Source organism: Siphateles boraxobius, unplaced genomic scaffold (genome assembly GCF_051911475.1).
Source record: "Siphateles boraxobius isolate OS27281-9 unplaced genomic scaffold, OSU_SipBor_1 204, whole genome shotgun sequence".
NCBI classification, from domain to species: Eukaryota; Metazoa; Chordata; class Actinopteri; order Cypriniformes; family Leuciscidae; genus Siphateles; species Siphateles boraxobius.
The window spans coordinates 2,363,108-2,390,073 of record NW_027508816.1 but is presented as its reverse complement, the minus strand read 5'-3'; the positions used below and the strand labels follow the sequence as shown (position 1 = coordinate 2,390,073).

The 26,966-nt window shown below is 40.5% G+C and overlaps 1 protein-coding gene across 1 annotated transcript in view; it reads left to right on the top strand.

The window, feature by feature from the left end:
- The first annotated feature begins 2,016 nt into the window (after window positions 1-2,016).
- heatr5b (HEAT repeat containing 5B) overlaps window positions 2,017-26,966 on the top strand; it is a 68,542-nt gene continuing 43,592 nt past the window's right edge. The window contains exons 1-17 of the mRNA XM_077237584.1: window positions 2,017-2,081; window positions 2,831-2,957; window positions 3,890-4,101; window positions 10,285-10,393; window positions 10,616-10,765; window positions 11,250-11,421; window positions 11,970-12,124; window positions 13,300-13,549; window positions 14,718-14,873; window positions 17,284-17,534; window positions 19,162-19,273; window positions 20,788-20,940; window positions 21,030-21,129; window positions 21,891-22,164; window positions 23,656-23,831; window positions 25,587-25,692; window positions 25,784-25,974. Coding sequence (XP_077093699.1) covers window positions 2,832-2,957; window positions 3,890-4,101; window positions 10,285-10,393; window positions 10,616-10,765; window positions 11,250-11,421; window positions 11,970-12,124; window positions 13,300-13,549; window positions 14,718-14,873; window positions 17,284-17,534; window positions 19,162-19,273; window positions 20,788-20,940; window positions 21,030-21,129; window positions 21,891-22,164; window positions 23,656-23,831; window positions 25,587-25,692; window positions 25,784-25,974 — 2,693 coding nt within the window. The 5' untranslated portion in view covers window positions 2,017-2,081; window position 2,831. The remainder of the gene's footprint in view (window positions 2,082-2,830; window positions 2,958-3,889; window positions 4,102-10,284; window positions 10,394-10,615; window positions 10,766-11,249; window positions 11,422-11,969; window positions 12,125-13,299; window positions 13,550-14,717; window positions 14,874-17,283; window positions 17,535-19,161; window positions 19,274-20,787; window positions 20,941-21,029; window positions 21,130-21,890; window positions 22,165-23,655; window positions 23,832-25,586; window positions 25,693-25,783; window positions 25,975-26,966) is intronic.

Sequence of the window (26,966 nt, the reverse complement as noted above, 5' to 3'; positions counted from 1 at the left end):
TTACACATGGTTTGTGTTTAAGCATATTAAAAACACCACATAGACACATAAACAACATTAAAAGCTGGATTTTCACCACAGGGAGACTTTAAAAACTTTTTGATGCCAAGCTGATTCTGTAACCCTGAAACACACATCCACACCAAACTTTATGTGTGTCAATGTCTCCTCACACTGACCATACACATCAGTTTGGTATAGTGCCATCTATTGGCCAAAAGGTGTTTAGCAATTAAATGATGTTGGTATTTGAGATTTTTCCACCAATGTGACAATTTTTTTTTTTAGATATGTCTTTAATTACTTACTGTTGCAGTTACTCTGCAGCTCCCACCATGACATTTGTACTGTTTGCCCCTTCATTGATATATTTTCTCGTTACTATCTCTCATCTTTCTCAGTCTCCTTTGCTTTGCTTCTATAACTTCTGTCTACGTGTTTTATTTGTTCTGTATACTGTAGAGAATTTATTTAAATTTCCAGCTTTAACATCGTAACTCAAAAGGATGTTTGGCTGCAGTTTTGAAAAAGCTGATCTCTACTGCTCGATTCAGTGCTATTAAAATGAGCTTTGTCTCTTGGTTATGTTTCCCTGTATATTTCCACAGCTGTGCTGCATAGTGCGCCACAATTTAACTTTAACTGGACAATAACTTTATTCTAGAGCTGCTGTAAAGCCAAAACAATCTGTTATTTTAATCTCCTATTATCACTGTAAAGCTGCTTTGAAACAATCTATATTGTTAAAAGCGCTGTATAAATGAAGGTGACTGGACTTGACACTGTAATTGGTGCTCTTGCACACCTCTCTCACCTGATCCCCTCTCGTTTGATTTATCACAGTATTCAGATTCCCTCTCGATCTGCCTTCTCTGCCAGTGTTTTGACTGATTTTGTCACTCTCCAGCCTCTCAAGTATTGTTATATTTTTGCCTTGTCAAGCTTTTGATCCTGTTTTATTTCTGCTGTCCAGCCAGCTCAGTTTTCCCCATCCACTTTTTAGATTTGCCTCTGTTATCGGACCGGTTCAGTTAGCTAAAGTTCTGAGAATGATTTTTTTTTTTTTTTAATTATCCACAAACTTTATACAATAGAGTAGGCTATACAGAATTCACATATTAATGGCCTACATCCAAAAACTAAACAAAATAAATAAAACTAGAGTGTACGAATTGATTAGGCTAATTAATCAAAATAATTATATTCATTAAAGATAAGTCATTCTTGCTCTCTTATTGACAATGTTTTCCAGACTGGTGCAATAATCCATGGTCACCTGAAGAAAATTAATACATTATGCTTGGATCCCGGCCATTTCTTCTTGTGTATGTGAATTTTTCCCAAAATAATAAAAAGTTGTAGCCTACAATAAAAGTTACATTATTTTATTATTGCTTTCGTTGGAATAATACATCAAAATTATTTAATTTAATTATCACATTTGTTTTCCTTCAAATGAAATTGTCCACATCCACCCAAAAAAACTATACAATTACAAAACAGACGGATAATAGATTATTTTTCTACTGAACAAAAATTACATGAATAAGGCCTATCTAAATTAAACCTCTCTAACACACTTTTAGCTGGATATATACCATGTAAAAATTTTAATGTAACCTCTAATACTTTATTATTTAAACAGTAGCGCTTCACAAATACCCTAAACTTTATTCCAGTTTTCGACGTGAACGCGCCACTGGTGACGCCCCAGAATGACGTTGTCACGTGGCCTCTGTTACTTTTCTCAGCGTTGGCGGGAGAAACTAGTGACACTCGTATGCGATTATTGTGTAGGGGATTTCATTAAAAATAATTGCAGTTATCACTGGGCGGATTTTCATGTTCGAAATAACCTGTGGAAAGGATTAAGTTTCAATTATTAAACATAAAAATACATTTGAATGTCCATATCTATGGTCCATCCTATGATGTCCGCGCGCCCCCTGGAGGAAGTTAACCTTCACTTCCACGCACGTGACAGCATTCTCATCATTCATTGGCTGTGAAGGCGGAAGTGAGTCGCATTAACCCTTCCGCCAACATCAATACAAACACACAACATCACCGCAAGAAAACAGGTAAGATAAACGCTTACTTCATAAATTAAATCTAGTTTATTATATCAGCCCGCCGCGTGTCATAATTCACAATCTGCTCTCGATAGATGTATGCCTCATTTCCCGGTGTTTAGTTGTGAATGTATGTCATATTAGCTGCCCAGTTTAGCATGTCATTCATATGAGACTGAAGGATTGTGATGATGATGATTGTTGTTCATTTTCACGCAAAATCTGACATATTTTTATTTTGTAGAGTTAAATAGGGTGTTCAATCATTTAGATGCCACATATGATTATTCTCGTGCGAGGGATCCCATCCTTACATTAAAGGGCATTTAGCTTATAAATTTATTTATATGTGTAAAGACCCAATTTATACGGTGAAAATGAGTTTTAAATGTCACAATTATAAATGTGCAAAATATTATTTGGAAAATATTTATTTTATTATAATTATTTTTTACTCGTTATAGCACTGTGCTGTTTATTGTTTATTTAATTGTTTATTATTTATTTCAATCTATTTATTTTTTAATGTAACTTTTATAATTCATTTGAATCTATTATTTATTAATTTATTAATGTGAGAATCTTCTTATATTTTTTTTAAATGTTTGTGTGTGTGTGTGTGTGTGTCAGTATTATTTATTTGTGTTTTAAATATGTTTTATTATTTATTTAAATGTATTATATGTTATTTATTGTATTCATTTATGAATATAATTTTTTCCTCTTCTATTTGTTGTGTATGTGACTGCTGTTGTAAGTATGGAGCTGGCCCACAGTCTGCTGCTGAATGAAGAAGCTCTGGCTCACGTCACCGAGGCCAAGAGAGCCGTCTTCATCTTCGAGTGGCTCCGCTTCCTGGATAAAGTTCTGATCGCAGCTAACAAGGTGAACGATCATGGAGAAACTCGTGCATTTGCAACTAAATAATGAGTAATATTTAGCCATTGAATTGATTTTCAGGTCCATTTTTACACATATGAGAGCAATGTTTTTTTACCATAAAAGCACACATCATTTAAATCAAATATCTCAGTAAATTATTTAGATTAAATTCTCATCTGAACAACTATGGCTGAAATTAGAAAATCTAAATGCTCAAAGGTTTTGTAAAAGCACAAAGTTTATATACAGTCTAAATAACTGTACCTCTATATTAAATCAGACACTGCAGATTTGATAATTGCTGTTTCACACGTTGAGTTCTTCATGTTTAGTGTCTTCAGATCTGAGGCCGGTGTGAAAGAGTCGTTGATCATGTTAATTCCCTGCAGACTCGTTCAGGATGTGTGTTTCTGTAATGTGTTCTACGGTGTTGTTGCAGTTTCTGGTGATCGGATTTGAGCTCATTCTGTGTAACTCGAGCAGTCTAAACATCTTCATTTTCATCTAGTGAAATTTTTTTTTAAATGTTTTAATTTATTTTTCTAAACATAATGGATGTATATTTATTGATTAATTCACTATTTTTAGAGGGGGTCAAAATTAAAATTTTCACCTGAGATTCTGGAACTGTGAAAACACAGGTGGAAGTGAAGCAGAAGCAGCTGAAGGAGCAGCTGACAGGGTTGATCAGCTGTGTGTGTGTGTGTGTGTGTGTGTGTGTGTGTGTGTGTGTGAGTGAGTGAGTGAGTGAGTGAGTGAGTGAGTGAGTGAGTGAGTGAGTGAGTGAGTGAGTGAGTGAGTGAGTGAGTGAGTGAGTGAGTGAGTGAGTGAGTGAGTGAGTGAGTGAGTGAGTTTGAGTGAGTGAAGGAGAAGCAGCTGACAGGGTTGATCAGCAGTGTGTGTGTGTGTGTGTGTGTGTGTGTGTGTGTGTGTAGGTGGATGTGAAGGAGAAGCAGAAGCAGCTGGTGGAGCAGCTGACGGGGTTGATCAGTAGTTCCCCCGGGCCGCCCACTCGTAAGCTGCTCTCCAAGAACCTGGCGGTGCTTTACTCCATCGGCGACACCTTCACCGTCTTCCAGACACTCGACCGGTGCAACGACATCATCAGGAGCAAAGATGACACCGCTGCTTATTTACCCACCAAACTGTGAGTGTGCTCAACTACACACACACACACACACACACACACACACACACACACACACACACACACACACACACACACGCTCACTCACTCATACTCACTCACGCACTCACTCATACTCACTCACTCATACTCACTCACTCACTCACTCATACTCACTCACTCACTCATGCTCACTCACTCATGCTCACTCACTCATACTCACTCACTCATGCTCACTCACTCATGCTCACTCACTCATGCTCACTCACTCATGCTCACTCACTCATGCTCACTCACTCATGCTCACTCACTCATACTCACTCACTCATGCTCACTCACTCATGCTCACTCACTCATGCTCACTCACTCATGCTCACTCACTCATGCTCACTCACTCATGCTCACTCACTTATACTCACTCACTCATACTCACTCACTCATACTCACTCATACTCACTCACTCATACTCACTCACTCATGCTCACTCACTCATACTCACTCATACTCACTCACTCATACTCACTCACTCATGCTCACTCACTCATACTCACTCACTCATACTCACTCACTCATACTCACTCACTCATACTCACTCACTCACTCATACTCACTCACTCATACTCACTCACTCATACTCACTCACTCATACTCACTCACTCATGCTCACTCACTCATACTCACTCACTCATGCTCACTCACTCATGCTCACTCACTCATGCTCACTCACTCACTCATGCTCACTCACTCATACTCACTCACTCATACTCACTCACTCATACTCACTCACTCATACTCACTCACTCATGCTCACTCACTCATGCTCACTCACTCATGCTCACTCACTCATGCTCACTCACTCATGCTCACTCACTCATGCTCACTCACTCACTCATACTCACTCACTCATACTCACTCACTCATACTCACTTACTCATACTCACTCTCTCATACTCACTCTCTCATACTCACTCACTCACTCACTCACTCATACTCACTCACTCATGCTCACTCACTCACTCATACTCACTCACTCATACTCACTCACTCATGCTCACTCACTCATGCTCACTCACTCATGCTCACTCACTCATGCTCACTCACTCATGCTCACTCACTCATACTCACTCACTCATACTCACTCACTCATACTCACTCACTCATGCTCACTCACTCATGCTCACTCACTCATGCTCACTCACTCATACTCACTCACTCACTCATACTCACTCACTCATACTCACTCACTCATACTCACTCACTCATACTCACTCACTCATACTCACTCACTCATGCTCACTCACTCATGCTCACTCACTCATGCTCACTCACTCATGCTCACTCACTCATGCTCACTCACTCACTCATACTCACTCACTCATACTCACTCACTCATACTCACTCACTCATACTCACTCACTCATACTCACTCTCTCATACTCACTCTCTCATACTCACTCACTCACTCACTCACTCATACTCACTCACTCATGCTCACTCACTCACTCATGCTCACTCACTCACTCATACTCACTCACTCATACTCACTCACTCATACTCACTCACTCATGCTCACTCACTCACTCATGCTCACTCACTCACTCATACTCACTCACTCATGCTCACTCACTCATGCTCACTCACTCATGCTCACTCACTCATGCTCACTCACTCATGCTCACTCACTCATGCTCACTCACTCATGCTCACTCACTCATGCTCACTCACTCATACTCACTCACTAGGGCTGTCAACGAATATTCTAAATTTGAATATATATTCGAATAGTTTTAAAAAACAGAATTTCAAAAGTGAAAATTAAAATTCGAATGTGGAAAAACACGCCGCGGTAGCAGAGGCTGTCTGCTTTGCGAGCCTGCTATATTTGGGACAAGAGTCGCGATCTTAAATTGCTTGCACAAAACTCTTGATCAGCTCTCAACATTTGTTTATTGTTGTTGTTCATTTAAACCGTTATGCGAATAGAGCATGAGGGTGAGGGCGAGAGAGAAAGGGAGAGAAAGAGTGCCTGCGAGTGAGCGAGCGAGCCAGAGTGAGCTCTGCGGTCTTGGCCATTAGTTGATTTACTTGTTCTTGTGTAGGTAATACGTTGGTAAATATGTTTAAATGTAAATAAACTACCTATACAAGTAGTTATGTCTCTTTGTATTAATTTGTCCTGTTTTTGACGTAATGCGCGTCATTGACTAAATGCGCAACCAGATTGTGATGAGGTTCAGTGTGGGTGGAAGGAAGAAGACAGGGTCGGCATGACTGGGACTCGTACTTTTATTAAAATAAACAAAAATGGTGAACAAAAGTCGTGCCACATGCGCATTCACCGTAGCCTCGCTACAGCAACGAACATAAAATATTCCTCCCGCGGAATCAGCTCTCAGTTCACGTTAGACGAACACTCTTCCTGCTGTAACAGCTTTCAGTCCGCTTGTCATGTACGAGTCCCGAGGCCTTCTCTCTCACCCTCTCCCTCGTTCCCGCCAGCTTTTATGCGGTCTCTCCACGCCAATTACTGCAATCAGACACAGGTGTTCATCATCTACACTTGACCTACTTACTCACCTCTCGGCTTGCTCCTCTCTCTCTCGCTACAGATTTCGCAAGACCACGCCCTTCTCGCCACACAGATGTTCAAATTGTTCCAATATGTGACCCGATCTGGCGAAATGAGCCGGAAGTCGCAACGTTCTATTTTAAGATATGGGCCGATTATGTGGAAAAACAATGAAATAATAGTTTTTTTTTTTTTGTTGCTAATTTCAAAGAACAGACATTCAAAAATAATCTCCCAAAGTTTCGCAGTCCAGATAATTGAGTAAAGGTATTTAAATTACTATTAAAGTGTACAAAGTTTTACTAAATTCGCTGGAAATGAACATTGCTTTTCTCAACTCCTCTCGTCACCTCTGAGCATTTCCCGGGTATCCCCTGAAACGTCACTATCTCTGCTCTTTAAATGGTGTTACACGTTGTATAGAACCAATCAAAAAGCTTAGAAATGTACACAAATGCTGATCATTTGTCGATGGGAAGCCGTTTCGACTGACCGGCACGCGATTGGTCCAGCCACCCTCCTGTCAGACTCGAGCGAGCGCTCTGTGTAATAAACAAGCTAGCAGATCTCCTCAGAAACATTAAATATGTTTATTTAAATATGTTTTGCTCGCTGTCAAAAGCGAGCAAAGTTGCCAAAGCGTCATCAAGCCCCCTGGCCATTGCACACTGAGTCCGCGTTTTTTTCGTATGCGTTTTTTCGTATTGATTCGGTGGCTCCGAATTGTCAAAACACCATTCAAACTGCTTGCTACGGATGCGAAAAACTTACGATTGTTTTTATATAACGGATGAAAGTTTCGTAGTGTGCACGCGTGATTGACATAACGTGATTGACAAATGTGAATGAGTGTAGCTATTTATCTGCAAGGAGAATCCATTACAATGTGTTTGATTAACCCAATATTTAACTGTTGGTATCTCCGTTATGAATTTGTTACGCTGTTATTGTCAACTAGCCTACACTAAGATATGATTGCATAGACTAGCATTATTTGATCTCTGTTTCCTTGTCTCTCTGCCTCTCTCACTTTCTCTTACACACACACACACACACACACACACACACACACACACACACACACACACACACACACACACACACACACACACACACACACACACACACACACACCGTCTCTCTCAAGCAAAAATGTAGCACCTCTGTTAAATCTTTCTGATTTTAGAACATTTTTGTAAAAGGTAGGCCTACTGTTAAATTATTTATTCAAATAAAAACTTTTAAAATAATTTGAGCTTCAGCCTGGTTTAATAGCATTTATATATTAATGTCTTTGGTCAAATTAAGCTGTAAAATAAATAGTTTACCCCTTTAAATGTAATGGATTTTGAAAGATATGAACAAAAAACGGGCAAAAAACTTTAAAGGCGATTTTCTCAGGTTTTCAATTGGAAAAAGAGGGCAGACGACCATAATTCAAATGTGTATATCTTTAAAACCATTCAAGGTATGACTTTGACTAGGATATCAATTGAAAGCTTATGGTCTCCTCTTTCCATTAATACCAAAATCTCAATTTTTAAATTTGGGTCACTGTGACTCATTTTGCTGGATCAGGTCACATATGTGTTTTTTAGAGGGAATATTCGAACGTCATTTTAGACCAATTTTGACAGCCCTATCACTCACTCATACTCACTCACTTATACTCACTCTCTCAATCATTCTCACTCATACTCACTCTCTCATACTCACTCTCTCATACTCACTCTCTCATACTCACTCATACTCACTCACTCATACTCACTCACTCATACTCACTCACTTATACTCACTCACACATACTCACTCACTTATACTCACTCTCATACTCACTCTCATACTCACTCACTCATACTCACTCACTTATACTCTCATACTCACTCTCTCATACTCACTCTCTCATACTCACTCTCTCATACTCACTCTCTCATTCTCACTCTCTCATACTCACTCACTCATTCTCACTCTTTCATACTCACTCATACTCACTCTCTCATTCTCACTCTCTCATTCTCACTCTCTCATACTCACTCTCTCATACTCACTCTCTCATTCTCACTCTCTCATACTCACTCATACTCACTCACTCATACCCACTCTCTCATACTCACTCTCTCATACTCACTCTCTCATACTCACTCTCTCATACTCACTCTCTCATACTCACTCTCTCATACCCACTCACTCATACTCACTCACTCATACTCACTCTCTCATACTCACTCTCTCATACTCACTCTCTCATACCCACTCACTCATACTCACTCTCTCATACTCACTCTCTCATACTCACTCTCTCATACCCACTCACTCATACTCACTCTCTCATACTCACTCTCTCATACTCACTCTCTCATACTCACTCTCTCATACTCACTCTCTCATACTCACTCTCTCATACCCACTCACTCATACTCACTCTCTCATACTCACTCTCTCATACTCACTCTCTCATACTCACTCTCTCATACTCACTCTCTCATACTCACTCACTCATTCTCACTCTCTCATACTCACTCATACTCACTCTCTCATACTCACTCACTCATACTCACTCTCTCATACTCACTCACTCATTCTCACTCTCTCATACTCACTCATACTCACTCTCTCATACTCACTCACTCATACTCACTCTCTCATACTCACTCTCTCATACTCACTCACTCATTCTCACTCACTCATACTCACTCACTCATACTCTCTCATACTCACTCACTCATACTCACTCACACATACTCTCTCATACTCACTCACTCATGCTCACTCTCTCATACTCACTCATACTTACTCACTCATACTCACTCACTCATACTCACTCACTCATACTCACTCACTCATACTCATACTCACTCACTCATTCTCACTCTCTCATACTCACTCACTCATACTCACTCACTCATACTCACTCACTCATACTCACTCACTCATACTCACTTACTCATACTCACTCTCTCATACTCACTCTCTCATTCTCACTCTCTCATTCTCACTCTCTCATACTCACTCTCTCATACTCACTCTCTCATTCTCACTCTCTCATACTCCCTCACTCATACTCACTCATACTCACTGTCTAACTCACTCACTCTCTCTCTCTCTCTCTCTCTCTCTCACTCTCTCTCACTCTCTTACTCACTCATACTCACTCACTCATACTCACTCTCTCATACTCACTCTCTCATACTCACTCACTCATTCTCACTCTCTCATACTCACTCATACTCACTCACTCATACTCACTCACTCATAATCACTCTCTAACTCACTCATACTCACTCTCTCTCTCTCACTCACTCATACTCACTCACTCATATTCACTCTCATATTCACTCTCATATTCACTCTCATACTCACTCACTCATACTCACTCAACTCATACTCACTCATACTCACTCACTCATACTCACTCACTCATACTCACTCACTCATACTCACTCTCTCATACTCACTCTCTCATACTCACTCTCTCATACTCACTCACTCATACTCACTCATACTCACTCACTCATACTCACTCTCTCTCTCTCTCTCTCTCTCTCTCTCTCTCTCTCTCTCACTCTCTTACTCACTCATACTTACTCACACACATACTCTCACACTCACTCACTCACATTGACGCATGTGTGCAGCGCTGCAGTGGAGTGTGTCGGGGCGTTCTACGAGCGGATGGGCCGAATGCTGGGCAGCTCTTTCCCTGAAACCATCAACAACCTCCTGAAAGCCCTGAAGAGTGCAGAGGTACAGCAGCTGTGTGTGTGTGTGTGTGTGTGTGTGTGTGTGTGTGTGTGTGTGTGTGTGTGTGTGTGTGTGTGTGTGTGTGTGTGTGTGTGTGTGTGTGTGTGTGAAGAGTGCAGAGGTACAGCAGGTCTGTGTATGAGTGTGTGTGGTCGCAGCTCTAACCTGTTACTCCTCTCCTTCAGCACTGTTTCTCAAGCTGCGGTGTGTGTGTGTGTGTTTCAGGCTCAGGGTCGAGGCGAGATCCTGCTGAGTCTGCAGAAAGTTCTCAGTGGTCTCGGTGGAGCGGCGGCCTCGTGTCACAGAGACATCTATAAGAACACGCGCTCGATGCTCACCGACAGATCCATGGCCGTCCGCTGCGCCGTCGCCAAGGTGAGGAGGTTCACACACACACGCTCACACACACATGCACACGCTCACACACATGCGCTCACACACGCTCATACACGCTCACAGTTCCCACAGAAGCATGTAGCAGCACGACTGTTTTCAACATTGATAATAATCATAAATTTTTCTTGAGCATCAAATCAACATATTATAGTGATTTCTGAAGGATCATGTGACACTGAAGACTGGTGTAATGATGCTGAAAATTCAGCTTTGATCACAGGAATAAATTACACTTTACTATATATTCACATATTCACAAAATAGCTGACTTACATTGGAATGATATTTCATTGTTTTTAAAGTGTTTTTAGTATTTTAGATCAAATAAATGCAGCCTTGGTGAGCAGAAGAGCAGACTCTTTATCGAGTCGAATATTCCCAGATGTGATGTTTGTTAGAGCTGATTGTGATTGGGCCAGATGATGATGATGATGATGATGATGATGTGGATGTGATTGGTCAGTGTCTGCTAGAGCTGCAGAACGAGGCCGTGTTCATCTGGACCACTGAGCTGGAGAACGTGGCGACTCTGTGTTTCAAGGCTCTGGAGGGCTCGACTTACGGTGTGCGTGTCGCTGTGTCCTCACTCCTGGGAACCGCCATGGCAACTGCGCTCGTGCCCAAACAGGCCACCGGTGAGACACACACACACACACCTGCCCGTACACAAACGCACACACACCTGACCGCATACTCACACCTGCTCGCACACACACAACTGCCCAGTACAAACACACACACACACACCTGCCTGCATACACACACCATCCTTCTGTTAGACTGTCTCACACATGAATTATGTTGAATATCTGTCAGCTGTTAAATTTAACTACACAATTAGATAATACCAGTTTAGCTCAAACAATCACCAAGCAATGCTTCATGTTGTTCAGTCTGTGGTGTAAAAAGGTGCATTAGCAATTAAAGAAAAAACACTTCAGCAAAACATGATCAGCTCAAAGTGTCCGAATCATTTTTGGTCCCAAATTTTTATAATTTTTTCTGGTAGTCACTGTATGAAGAATTTTTGGGTGTAATATCTCACAGTTTACTTTATTTTGCTCTCCTCACTTACATAAATGAACTATAGTGTCCTGCACACACTAGTAGAAAAATATCAATCAAAATGGTATCTGAATAACTTTTGGTTTGACTGTATGCCACGTGTGTGTGTCTGTGTCAGTGATGCGGCAGAACGTGAAGCGAGCGACTCTCGAGGAGGTTCTGGAGCTGATGTCCACAGGGTTCCTGCGTGGAGGATCAGGGTTCCTGAAGAGTGGAGGAGAGATGCTGAAAGGAGCCTCGGTCAGCCGAGAGGTGCGCGTCGGAGTCACTCAGGTGAGACTGAAGCCACCACACACACACACACACACACACACACACACACACACACACACACACACACACACACACACACACACACACACACACACACTCACACACACTCACAGTAGCACTCACACTCACTCACACTGACTCTCTCTCTCACACTCACTCTCACACTCACTCATAGTGACAATTCGTTTGGTCTGTCCCTATCATTTTGATTCTTAGTAAAACAGTTAAACACAATTACGGACTTAGATTTTATATAATTATGTATGTATGAACAATACAGATAAATGCAGATACCATGCAGGAAACCAGATCTGCTACTGAAATACTTCAAGAACATAACCAATGTTTGAAACCATTAACAAAATTAATATTTGTGCATACAGACATGTAAGCGGAGTAAAAATATTCAGACGCAGTCTTTTCTTCCTCTATTATGCCGTATATGCGAGTGCAACGCTTCTGTAAACACATGTGGGCGGGGCTTGATTGTGTCTGTGGGAAATTGGTTGGATGGTTGTGGTTTGCTATTGGCTGATCTCATGTGAGTGACAGGTTGCCCCGCCCACATCATCAGAGAAGAGAAGAGATGCTGCAAGAGGAAGTTATTCTAATTCAAGATTACAGGAACATGAGATTTAAAGTCCCCCTGTGGGGAAAATTCAGCTTTTAATGTTGTTTATGTGTCTATGTGGTGTTTTTAATATGCTTCAAGACATGTGTAAATTCATGTCGAGAGCATTGCTGAGTATTTTCTTCTTAAAACTGCAGTGAACCTGCACAAAAACACGGTTTGAAATCGCTGGTGTTTCTGATGTCACAAACTACTCATTTGCATATTCATAGAACCGCATATGTTTAATGAGCCAAGGGTGTCGAGTTACATTCAAGCTATTTTAAGGCATGAAGACATTATTTTCAAGGAAAAAAACATTTAAATATGTCATTTTGATGATCAAAGATGAGTTTTAAGGGATAAAGTTATTGACTACAGGGGGACTTTAAACAAAAATGATGATCTGCTCTGCGTGATGATTTGATCATAACTCCTACAATGCTGTGGGTTTATCTCAGCTATGACCAAACTCTGTTTTATTTTAAACTATAAAGCAACAGAAGGTTTTATTCACTGCATTACATGTGTAATCATCTGCTCACCGGTGTCTCTCTGCATGCAGGCGTATGTTGTGTTCGTCACGACTCTGGGCGGCCAGTGGCTGGAGCGTAACTTTGCAGTGTTTCTGTCTCATCTGCTGGAGCTGGTGGCTCACCCGCGCGCCACACAGACTCACGTGGAGGCCGTGTATTCCCGCCGCTGCGTGTCCTTCGCCTTGCGGGCGACGCTGGGAGGTCTGCTGGGAGAGAAAGCTCAAATCGCTGCTGCCAAGGAAATCTGCCTGGCCATCAGCAAACAGATGAGAGCTGTGGGTAAGATGGACATCACACTGTGACAGATTATAAGAGTAATTCGCAATCAGTGATACTCATCCATGTGTTTGAAATCACATTTTTCCTCGGTTATTGGGCTTTTTTTTTTCTAGGGCTGTTCAAACGATTAATCGCGATTAATCGCATCCAAAATAAGTTTGTTTCCATAATATATGTGTGTGTACTTTGTATAATCATTTTGTATATACACACATGAATGTATATATTTAAGAAAAATTGTATTTATATATATATAATGTATAAATTATATATATAATGTGAATTATACATGTGAATTATACAAAATATATACATGCAAACATTTCTCTAATAAATACATGATTGTGTGTGTATTTATATAAACAAAATAATTATACACAGTGCACAACCTATATTATGGAAACACAAACTTTTATTTTGGAATGAGATTAATCGCTGCTCAGCCCTAATCCTTCTTATATATGAATGATATTTTACATCAAATTCATACATATAATCAGTAAATTTAATAAGAATAATAGGATGTTACACTCTTAAAAATAATGGATCCAAATGGGTTTTTTTGCCATTTTGGGTTCCTCAAAGAACCTTTCATTGATCAGTTCTTAAAGAACCATGTTTTTCTTTGTGTGAAAAACATTTTAATATTTTAAAGAACCTTTTATTTACCTTTTAAATAGATGGCAGCAAGTCACTGTCTTTATGTGAGTCATTGAATCATTTATACAACCGATTTGTTCAAAAGCCTGATTTGTTCAATATTTTTTTTAAAACCCTTTTTCCACTCTAAAAAAACCCTTTTATGCAATGGAAAGATTTCATGGATGTTAAAGGTTGTTCATGGAACTATTGATGCTAATAAATAACTTTCATTTTTAGAAGTGATTTTTTTTTTTTTTAAATAAACCAATTGAATCTACAGTTCACTGTCTTAAGTGAGTCATTGAATCATTCATACAACTGTTTTATTCAAAGCCTGATTCGTTCAAGAACGTAGCAAGTGAGCGGCTGGAATTAACCCAATGAGTTACTTTTTTAGGGAGTAACGCAATCTTGTAGCACATAACTTTTTAAAGGTAACCATCCCCTACACTGGTCCTGACAGCGATGAGTGGTCGATCGCTCAGTGTGAATATAGACGCTCATGACTGTGCTCTCTTCCACACAGAGGCGGTGGTGAACGACCCGAGCAGCGAGAGCCGCGCTGGAGCCGCTGACGTGTCGGCTAGTCAGCATGTGATGGTGTGCGCGCTGAAAGAGCTGGGCAGTTTGGTCCAGAGTCTGAGCACCACGGCCTCCCCGCTAATCCTGGAGCCATCCGTCGGTAGGAGAAATGCACATAACCACTACATGTAGCGGTCGGGTACAAAACCAGACAAACATCCCAGGTGGCATGTTTAATCAAAAGTGTTTGTATATTTATATTTCATTACTATGGATGTTCAAGCTAAATTTCACCCTGATACTTAATTTTGATAGCACTTTTCTAGTGCCATTTTTGGCAGATATACTGTATTTTAGGCATGTGTAATTATCATGGTCTTAGAATCCATCCATCCCAACATGCTCCATTTATTTCTTCTGAGGTGCTCCTTTTTTCCGTTTTCCTTGTTGCTAGCATACTTTGGGTCATTAGCATTTTGAAAGGTCCACTTATGATTCAGCTTTAAAAAAAAAAAAATATTTATAGAGATGGCTACACTATTTGATATAAATATGGAATTTGTAGTTGATGTTATGATGACAAGTTTGATGAGACTTTCATCAAATATGTATATATTACATGTATCTAAAATGTAAAATTTTGATCCAAACCCTTAAGACTTTTGTTCATCTTCTAAACTCATGAAACTCATCTTCAATATTTTTAATGAAATCTAAAATATTTCTGTCCCTCCACTGACAGTCTCTTCATCCAAAACCCTGATGCTTCACAGATACATCAATATGAATGGAACGATTTAATCCAAGTCTTCTGAGGAGACAAGATCACTTTATATGATTAACCGATTTAATTAAGGCTTTTATTCACATATAAACATAATGCACATAGAGCTCATCAAATATGGTAAACAAAAGCTCGAGAACTTATGAGAATTGTTCAAGCCAAAAACTATTGAGCTTCCTAATTCCATATTTGATGTGAAGTTCTTTTACAATCTCTTTGGACAAGGCGTCTGCTTAATGACTAAATGTAAATGTCTTTAGGAACTTTTGTAGCTTGAAAGTTTTGATTACATGGACTTTCAATGGAGGTAAAGAAGTGTTTTGGATTTCATCAGTCCCCCTGTAGTCAATAATTCTATTCTTTAAAACGCGTCTTTGATCACCAAAATGACATATTTAAACATTTTTTTCCTGTTAAATTTTTTTCTTCATGCCTTAAAATAGCTTGAATGTAACTCGACACCCATGTCTCATTTAGTACATGCGGTTCTATGAATATGCAAATTAGCCCCGCCTCAACTCACTCACACCAGCTCAGAGATCCACTTGGCCAACTTACTGAGGTAAACGCTGCACAAAAAGTTTTCTCTTTACAACGTCAGACACATAATGGTAATTAATATTATTAGCCTTTTGCTTGACTATGTTATCACAGCTAATAATGTGTTAGTGTTACACAAACTATGTTCCCGTTCGCCCTCTCAGTCCATACACCCGCTATATTGCTGAATCTACCCGATTTTTTTTTATATGAACAGAAATATATACTGGGATAACCTGGCGTTTCTCGAGACTCCCCGGCTAGTTCGCCGTTAATGATATGCAAAAGCCCGCCCCTCTCATGATGTGATTGGCTACAGGATAGTCTGTGACATCAGAAACACCAGCGATTTCAAACCGTGTTTTTGACACTGTCTTTGGTTCACTGCCTTTTAAGGAGAAAATACTTAGCAAATGGTGTTGAGCAAGTGGCAAGTGGTTTGTCTGAAAGCATATATTAAAGGGATAGTTCGGCCAAAAATGATATTTAACCCATGCATTACTCACCCTCAAGCCGTTCGAGATGCATATGTCAATCTTGTTTCAGACGAATAAATTTTCAGTTATTTTAGAAAATGTCTTAGACCCTTCAGTGGATATAATGTGAAGCAATGGGGTCCACCTCCTTCAAGTCCCAAAATGTGTATACATCCTTCATAAAAGTAATCCATCCGGCTCCAGGGGGATAAACGAAGGCCTTCTGAGGGTAATCCGTGCGGTTTTGTCGTAAAAATATACATATTTAAAACTTTATAAATGAAAATATCTGACTTCCGGCAATGATCGACGCTCGTTCACGGGTGATGGAAGTCGGCGTACGAGGTAGGACGTAGCGTAGGAACCGTCGTTACGTAGAACGAACGCGCCTGCGCAGCCAGAGAGCAGAGCAAACTTTTGCTCTGCTCTCTGGCTGCGCAGGCGCGTTCCTACGCTACGTCCTACCTGAAACAAGATTGACATATGCATCTCGAACGGCTTGAGGGTGAGTAATGCATGGGTTAAATATTATTTTTGGCCGAACTATCCCTTTAAAACACCACATAGACTAATAAACAACATTTAAAATCTAAATTTTCACCACAGGAGGTGGTGAAAAAGATGAATGAAAGTTCTTATAGGTTTATAATGATAAGCAGGAGAGTAAATGAAGATTCTTGTGAAGACTCTATCCCTTTAATTCATTCATGTCGACACCGTTAGCAGCATAATCCGCTCACTATCTGGCCGTCCTGTGATGATGTGTGCAGGTTTTCTGGAGACGGTGACGTCTGTGCTGCTCCACCCGAGTATGGCGGCTCGTCTGTCGGCTGCCTGGTGTCTGCGTTGTGTTTCTGTCGCTCTTCCACACCAGCTCACGCCTCTGCTGGACCGCTGCGCGGAGTGCATCAACAACCTGAAGAACTCGCCTGAGGCCGTGAGCGGGTACAGCTTCGCCATGGCGGCTCTGCTGGGAGGAGTCCATCAGTGTCCTCTGGGCATCCCACACTCCAAGGGCAAGGTCTGAGTCTCCAATGCCTCCCTCCCTCCAGATCCCACTCTGAGTCTCCACTGCCTCCCCCCTGATCGCAGTCTGAGTCTCCACTGCCTCCCCTGCCGATCACAGTCTGAGTCTCCACTCCCTCCCCTGCCGATCACAGTCTGAGTCTCCACTGCCTCCCTTCCCCATCCCAGTCTTAGTCTCCACTGCCTCCCTTTCCGATCCCAGTCTGAGTCTCCACTGCCTCCCCCCCCGATCCCAGTCTGAGTCTCCACTGCCTCCCCTCCCGATCCCAGTCTGAGTCTCCACTGCCTCCCTTCCTGATCCCTATCTGAGTCTCCACTGCCTCCCCCCGATCCCAGTCTGAGTCTCCACTGCCTCCCCCCGATCCCAGTCTGAGTCTCCACTGCCTCCCTTCCCGATCCCTGTCTGAGTCTCCACTGCCTCCCTTCCCGATCCCTGTCTGAGTCTCCACTGCCACCCCCCGATCCCAGTCTGAGTCTCCACTGCCTCCCCTCCCGATCCCAGTCTGAGTCTCCACTGCCTCCCTTCCTGATCCCTATCTGAGTCTCCACTGCCTCCCCCCGATCCCAGTCTGAGTCTCCACTGCCTCCCTTCCCGATCCCTGTCTGAGTCTCCACTGCCTCCCTTCCCGATCCCTGTCTGAGTCTCCACTGCCACCCCCCGATCCCAGTCTGAGTCTCCACTGCCTCCCCCCCCGATCCCAGTCTGAGTCTGCACTGCCTCCCCCCCGATCCCAGTCTGAGTCTCCACTGCCTCCCCTCCTGATCCCTGTCTGAGTCTCCACTGCCTCTCCTCCCGATCCCTGTCTGAGTCTCCACTGCCTCCCCCCCTGATCCCAGTCTGAGTCTCCACTGCCTCCCCCCGATCCCAGTCTGAGTCTCCACTGCCTCTCCTCCCGATCCCAGTCTGAGTCTCCACTGCCTCCCCTCCCGATCCCAGTCTGAGTCTGAACTGCCTCCCCTCCCGATCCCAGTCTGAGTCTCCACTGCCTCCCCCTGATCCCAGTCTGAGTCTCCACTGCCTGCCCTCCCGATCCCTGTCTTAGTCTCCACTGCCTCCCCTCCCGATCCCAGTCTGAGTCTCCACTGCCTCCCCTCCCGATCCCAGTCTGAGTCTCCACTGCCTCCCCTCCCGATCCCAGTCTGAGTCTCCACTGCCTCCCCTCCCGATCCCAGTCGGAGTCTGAACTGCCTCCCCTCCCGATCCCAGTCTGAGTCTCCACTGCCTCCCCTCCCGATCCCAGTCTGAGTCTCCACTGCCTCCCCTACCGATCCCAGTCTGAGTCTCCACTGCCTCCCCTACCGATCCCAGTCTGAGTCTCCACTGCCTCCCCTACCGATCCCAGTCTGAGTCTCCACTGCCTCCCCTCCCGATCCCAGTCTGAATCTCCACTGCCTCTCCTCCCGAGCCCAGTCTGAGTCTCCACTGCCCCCCCTCCCGATAAATTTTGGTTTGACTGTACAATAACTATAATAGAACACACAGAGCCAGTAGTTTAACATTCCTTTAAATGTACAGCTTTAGAAGAATGTGTATACGTGCGTGCAGAAATACGAGACTCCTGTAGAGAAGCACCTGTATCTGAATGCTGTAACAGAGCCTGACTGTGAGTGGTGTGTTTCAGATGGTGGTGAGTATAGCTGAGGATCTGCTGCGATCGGCAGCGCAGAACAGCCGTCTGTCTCTCCAGCGGACTCAGGCCGGCTGGCTGCTGTTAGGAGCGCTCATGACCTTAGGTGAGTCCATCCACATGGGTTCTGGTGTTAAGGCAAGTACCCTTTATTTATAGCTCTGTATAACAATACAGATTGTTTCAAAGCAGCTTAACAGAGACAACGGGAAAATAATGCAACAAAGTTTGTTTCCAGAAGAAACTAGCGTCACAGTCCAGCTTAAGTTCAGTGATGTTTAATTTTTGTTTTTAAAAAGTTATTAATTTAGTTCATTTATATATTTATATAGCCGCTCTGGAGAAAACCGTGATGTCACCGTCCAGCTCAGTTCAGTTCTCATATAATGGTGTCAATGTAGGCAGATCAATAATATTGTTAATTATAATAATAAATTACAGGAAAAAAATACAATTTACTATATATTCACATAGAAAACAGCTGATTTACATGATAATAATATTTCACTATTTTTACAGTATTTTTGATCAAATAAACCGATCCCAAACTTTTGAACAACAGTTTATATATTTTTAAATAGTTGAGCTAAATTATTTAGCAAAAAAGGCAAACTACAGCTGCAGTTTTTATTTTACTATGCAAAAAAAACTGCATAGAAGAAGGAAAAGCTGACAGGAAAAAGCAAACATTGCCTATAACCTAATCCATTATTAATTTGTTTGGTTCTCTCTTGTTTGTGCTTTTGTTCACAATTTGTCATGTTACATTGTGTGATCACAAATAAAACAGTTGACTCAAAGCACAACTATGCAATATGCTTGCAAAATCTTGTACACATTTTTAATACTATCTGAAAAAGGGTGAAGTTGTCAAGTTTTCCTATGCCAGACATCACGTTTCCCCACTACTGTATGAGAATAATTAGACATGAAAGCTTTTTTATTAGCTAACTAAACGTGAAGCTTCTGTGATGAAAAAGTCTTGAGCTTTGAGCCTAGAGAATGAACAACTTCAAACAAGACGGACATTTAAAGGATAATTTACGGTCTTGACACTTATTACACACCACGCAAATAATGATGGGGACATGAAATATTGATTTGAGAAGAAACTGTTTTCAAATCATACCCGTTAATTATCTTATAATCCATTATAGTGTACATAACAATCATTATAGTAACAAGACAAACATATGATTATATATTTGATTATATTAAGGATTATGTATTTTGATCATTGAAATGGTGTAATGTTTATGAATTTGATTGTGCTTATCCATGTGGTTGTGAGTGCAGTGCACTTGCAGAGATACTCCGCCCACATGCTCTTCTGATTGGCTGATATTTTTGATTGATTTGTTTGCGAGTGCAGTGCACCTGGAGAGTGACTCCGCCCACACGCTTACCTGATTGGCTTTGATTTATTTTGTCCCATCTTGAAGTCGTGTTGTATCTGGTGTGGACAAATAGATGTCACTGGAATCTTGGAGTCTGATTAGAATACGGTGTGAAGCATCTCTCCTGAAAAAAGAAGAGGCTCAGAAGCACAGTGTGTTTCTGGCCTAAAAGCATTTTCACGATGGCAGTAATATTAGCAGTCGTGTTGTTTCATCTCCTCAGGACCGTCTTTAGTGCGTTACCACCTGCCCAAGATGCTGCTGCTGTGGCGTAACGTGTTCCCTCGCTCCCAGAAGGAGCTGGAGGCGGAGAAGGCCAGAGGAGACTCCTTCAGCTGGCAGGTGATGCTGGAGGGCCGCTCCGGAGCCCTGTGCGGTAAAACGCCTCACATCATCCCTGCATGGCTTTCTCTGCTCTGTTTATCACACGCATAATGAAGACATCATGTTTCTGCTTCCTCACAGCCATGCGCAGTTTTGTGGCCCATTGTCCAGAGCTGCTGACCGAGGACGTGATCCGCAGACTGATGACGCCCATCGAGTGTGCCATGACCATGATGTCCCAGTGAGTGTGACGCAGTACAGGATTTACAGTAAAGACATGCCGGTGTCTGTGCTCAGTTAGTTTGAAGGAAAATCAGCAAGGCTGTGTGTTAAATTGATTAAAAGTGACTGTTCATAATGTCACAAAAGATTCTATTTCAAATAAATGCTGTTCTCTTGAATATTCTATTTATCAAAGAATCCTGAAAAATAAAAATGTATGACAGTTTCCACACAAATCTGAAGCAGCACAACTGTTTTCAACATTGAACATTGCAGAGAGACTCCGCCCACACACTCTTCTGATTGGCTGTGATTTTCAATTAATTTGGTTGTGAGTGCAGTGCGCTTGCAGAGAGACTCCGCCCACAGAGAGACTCCGCCCACATGTAATCATAAATGTTTCTTGAGAAGCAAATCATTATATTAGAATGATTTATGAAGGATCATGTGACACTGAAGACTGGAGTAATGATGCTGAAAATTCAGGAATAAATTACACATTACTATGTATTCACATAGAATACAGCTCTTAAATTGTAATCATATTTCACAGTTTTTACTGTCTTTTTGATCAAATAAATGCAGCTTTGGTGAGCAGAAGAGCCTCTTTAAAAGCATTAACAAATCTCACTGACCCACTGTACCTTAAACATAAAATTTTCACTGGCTGTGATTTTGTATCTTCAGGCTGTATTTTTGCTATTTCTGAGTGAGGACTGATAAATGACCTGATTATATTTTCCGCAGTACTGTGTGTTTGAGTGTAGTTTTGTGTCGCAGTGTTCCTGCAGTGATCAAGGTTCACGGAGCTCATCTGAAGGCCAGCGCTGCCATGGTTCGCCTGCGACTCTACGATATCCTGGCTCTGCTGCCGCCCAAGACTTACGAAGGCAGCTTTAACGCTCTCCTGCGCGAGCTGGTGGCCGAGTTCACGCTCACGGATAACTCCGCCAACACCACCACGTCTCTGCTGCGCTCGCTGTGCCATTACGACGACAGTGTGCTGATGGGCTCCTGGCTTCAGGAAACCGATCACAAGTCCATCGAGGATCAGGTGAGATGTGCAGAAACCAGTGTCCTTCACCGCAAAAAAAGCTTCTCTTACTCTTCTTTTACCAAATATCTAACAACTCTTAAATCAAGATGCATTTACTAGATGAGTAAAATGACATACGTCTTGTTTTCTGGGGAAATAAATAAAAATGTAGTGAGTTTTTGCTTAAAACAAGCTAAATTATCTGATAATGGGGTAAGAAAAATAATCTTGTTTCTGTTTGAATTAAGATTATTTTTCTTACCCCATGTGGCAGATTATTTAGCTTTTTTTAAGAAAAACTCACTTTACTCCAAACCGGCCCTGAAAGAGTCGCACGCCACTTCCCACGCATTAAATGCGATTTACGAAAACACACTTGACGGGAGAAAGTAACTCTGATCCTGCGTACGAACATGATGAAGGAAAACCACTTTAATATTCATTATGAGTCCTAATCATAAATACAGTGCATGTTCACTATAACAGTTTAAACCGTTTAAATACAGAAAATAATTGAAACTCTGTTTTACATCTGATATACACATTTAGATTAAATATGCTGTTCTCATTAATGGATTTAAGCACTTAAACTTCATGAAATCATTACAGAGAAGTTACAACATTTTTTATATTCTAATAAATAATATTTGTAGTGGATGCGATGCTTTTGAACACTTTTTCTGTGGCATGCTGTGTTTTAATGTTTGTTTTAATGCATGATAATAGCAGAACTCGTGGTTTACACAAATAATGATCAATAATGTACAATAAGGCCTATATTTTTCCATTAAAAAATATAAAGCAATTAAAAATACTGTTTGGCCAGTGGAAAAGATTGAGAAAAACTTTCTCTGAAATCTTATACTATTTTATTTATTTATTCAAAAACAAGGCAACGATCGGCTACTAAATGATTTTTCTCAATGTATGTGACACATCCATATAAACATGGTATCATGTGAATGAATATGCATATGCAAATGATATGCAGTTGAGTATATGCATAGTAAAACTAGGCGTTGTAAGCTCATATATGGTTAATTCGGGAAAATGACGCTTGTGAACAATCTTCCACTGACTGGGGATTATAAATAAATAATTATAAATAATCAGTCTCTGTTGATCCAGTGGATCTCTGCGCTCAAATGATCAGTTTAAAATGTGAAGGTGATCGGGCATTTTCTGCGTGACCTTCCTCTGTTAAATCTTCTCCTACATTGGGTGTATTTCATTTGAAAATGCTTTGTACTGTCATATATTTACATTTGTTTTTATGTGTTGGTTTTTATTTTATCTTTTTGTGTACAGCACTTTGGTTCCACTTGTGGTGTTGAAAGTGCTCTATAAATAAAGTATAAAGGGAATTTTGCGCAGGTTCTGGCGTACAGGTTCTGGCTTTATAAGTGAATATTTTTTGGTGTATGCCGTTTTTGGCTTTCGAGCGCACTTCCACTTTAAGCGGGTCCTCCACTGTTTGGTAAATGCCTGGTGTGTGTGTGTGTCCCTCAGCTTCAGCCGAACAGTGCGTCGGGCAGCGGTGCGCTGGAACACGACCCGTCCTCCATATACCTGCGTGTTCCTGTGGGCGAGGCCGTGCCCGGCCCGCTGCCGCTCGGCGTGTCCGTGATCGACGCCTCCGTCGCCCTGTTCGGGGTCGTGTTTCCTCATGTCTCCTTCAAACACAGGTGCGTTCATTCACTGTGCTCATACTGTACCCTGGGGGACAAGTTCATTCAGTATACTTCAAGTTTGTTAATGATTAGTTAACTTGAAGTGTGCGGTTACACTTTTATTTTAAGGTGTCACTGTTACAGTGTAATTCTATATTTAAGTACTGAGCAATATAAAGCAACTATACGTGTTCTTACTATAGGGTTTGGGAAGGATTAGGGTTTGGTTGAGGGTTAACCCATGTGCGACCTTATGGACATTTCTGTGTTTTTCAGTGTTTTTTAAAAAATATTTATCAAATTGCCAACTGCATACATTTTGGCACAGGTGTGTATTTTTATTGAAATTTTACTATTTCACCCCCATTTCCTTTTAAAAAATGTACAATAGTAACACAAAATAGTTCCTCTCAGAACCTTAAGGACAAAAAAAGTCCCCATTGAAACCCATTAAATATGTTTTAGGTATTTTTTAACTGTGTGCTGAAATGACCTTGGTAACAATGCATGGAAAGTATACTTTCAAAATACATTATAGTATACAATAATATATTGTACAAAGTATAGCTAAGTAATTGTATAATCTAAGTATTTGTTTATTAATGTGCATTTGTTATTGAAGACAAAGTGCATTTTGTAGTATACTGGTATTACTGAGCATATACTTTTTACTCAAATAAAACACATATGCTTGTATGTTTTTAAGACACTCGTAATGAATTTGTAATGTACTTGTAACACAAATAAAGTACACTATAATATCACTAATCAAGCATGCAATTAGTCCCGACACAGGCATATACTTAAAGTATAGTTATATACAAGTTGTTCCAATTTAGCACACAAAAGTACACTAAATACTTAAAGTTATGCTTTATCACAACTTTATTTTACAGTGTCGGTTACATATGTTACATGTACTTACCATAGTAATAACAGTAAATTACGCATAATTACATGCAATTAAAATCTTCAAAGTAATAGCGCCAAATTTCTTTGTTTTTGTCATATGACATAGTGTTGTGCAACAACATTTTTATCTTCTCTTTCTTTCTGTATTTCATGTGACATTTTGGGTAACGTGAATATTATATAAGTCTATAAATACTGTAAGTCCAGCTGTATATTAAAGATCAGACACACTACCATTCAAAAGTTTGTGGTCAGTAAGATTATTTTTTTACATAAATTAATACTATTAATCAAGGACACATTAAATTGATCAAAAGTGACAGTAAAGACATTTATAATGTTACAAAAGATTTGATTTTAAATAAATGCTGTTCTTTTGAACTTTATTCATCAAAGAACCCAAAAAAATATCATTCTCACAAAAATATGAAGTTAATAATCATAAATGTTTCTTGAGCATCAGATCATCATATTATAGTGATTTCTGAAGGATCATGTGACGCTGAAGACTGGAGTAATGATGCTGAAAATTCAGCTTTGATCACAGGAATAAATTACACTTTACTATATATTCACATAGAAAACAGATGATTTACATTATAATAATATTTCCCTGATTTACTGTATTTTTGATCAAATAAATAAATAGCCTTGATGAGCAGAAGAGACTCTTTTAAAAACATTAAACCAATTTAACTTGTTCCATACTTTTGAACAGTAGCGTATGTTCTGCTAGGCTGTGATTTTGTTGCTACAATAAAGATACAATGTTTTGGTTGGATGAGATCGTAGCATTACCGTTCCTCTCATTTCACAGCATTGCTTGGGATTTATTTCATGTCCTGTTTTTTATTCCAGGTTGCAAATGCTGGATCACTTTGCCGAATGCATTAAACAAGCTAAAGGAGTCCGTCAACAGGCCGTCCAGTTAAACATATTCACTGCAGTGTTGAGCGCTCTCAAGGTTTCAGAAGTGTTGATGTTCATAAACCTACAGTAGAGTTGTTTAAGAGTAGTGATCATTATTGTTGATGGGCTTTTGTGTGTTTGTGCAGGGTCTGGCTGAGAACAAGAGCAGTCTGGGTCCAGAAGAGGTGCGTAAGTCGGCTCTGGCGCTGGTGATGGGTGCGCTGGACAACCCAAACCCAATCCTGCGCTGCGCCGCGGGCGAGGCTCTGGGACGCATGGCACAAGTCGTCGGAGAAGCGTCCTTCATCGCCCGCATGGCACAGCACAGCTTCGACAAGTATGCACACCAAAAAAAAATATATTTTTTTGATCATTCTTCATAAAACAAAGTTACAGAATTTTACGTTTTTTGTTAAGTTCACTTTTTAAAACTTTTTTTCACTTCAGAAGTGTCATCTTTGAAGAGTGAACAAACTTAAGTCCGTGCTTTAGAATTACGACAGTTTAAGTTGGAAATAAAAAATGTTTAGGTCTATGCTCAGAAAGTGAATAAATGGATTATAAATACAGCGTAAATATAATTTAGTACCATTAAATCCCCTAAAATACAAAATATGAAATAAAAAACATAGTACATTCATTTCATCGAAATAAAAATAAATTTCGGTCATTTTTGCGAAAAGCACCAGAGTTTTCAGCGTTTTTTCCTTGAAAAAAATGTCACCGCGCAATACAACGTTTCTTGAGTTGCTGGTCCAATTCAAATTGATACAGGCTCCTTAAAAAGTCTTGAATTTAGTTTGATCCAATTTAAGGTCATAAAAACTCTTCAATATCTGAAATGGTAAAAGAAAAGTCTTAATTATCATTTCAAGAGATTTTAAATTTGGGGATGAAAAAAACAGGAATAGTGATAATAACGATTATTAAACTTCAGAAGGCTATGATTTAAATGAACGCGAGCACTGGGCTTTTGTTCCTTCGGACAAGTAAATTGGTGGTTCAAAAAATAGGATCTTTGTGTTGTAAATATAATTTATTCTGAAGCAATATTCCCATTTAGTATTCTATCAGCTTTTACATGTGTAAATTTGCTTATTTGTGATATTTATCTCGAGGAGGTAAAGGTTTTTATCCCCTAATCTTATTAAACGTGTGTGTCATCTTTTATTTCAAATTCTTAAATTTGACCAATAAATTCAGTTAGAATAAGACACTGATTGGCTGTTACCAATCAAATCATTTACGCTGACAAATTACAACTGCATTAAATAATGTTATGAGATTGCTAAAAAAAATTAAATAAATTAGAAATGCTGGAAAGAATGA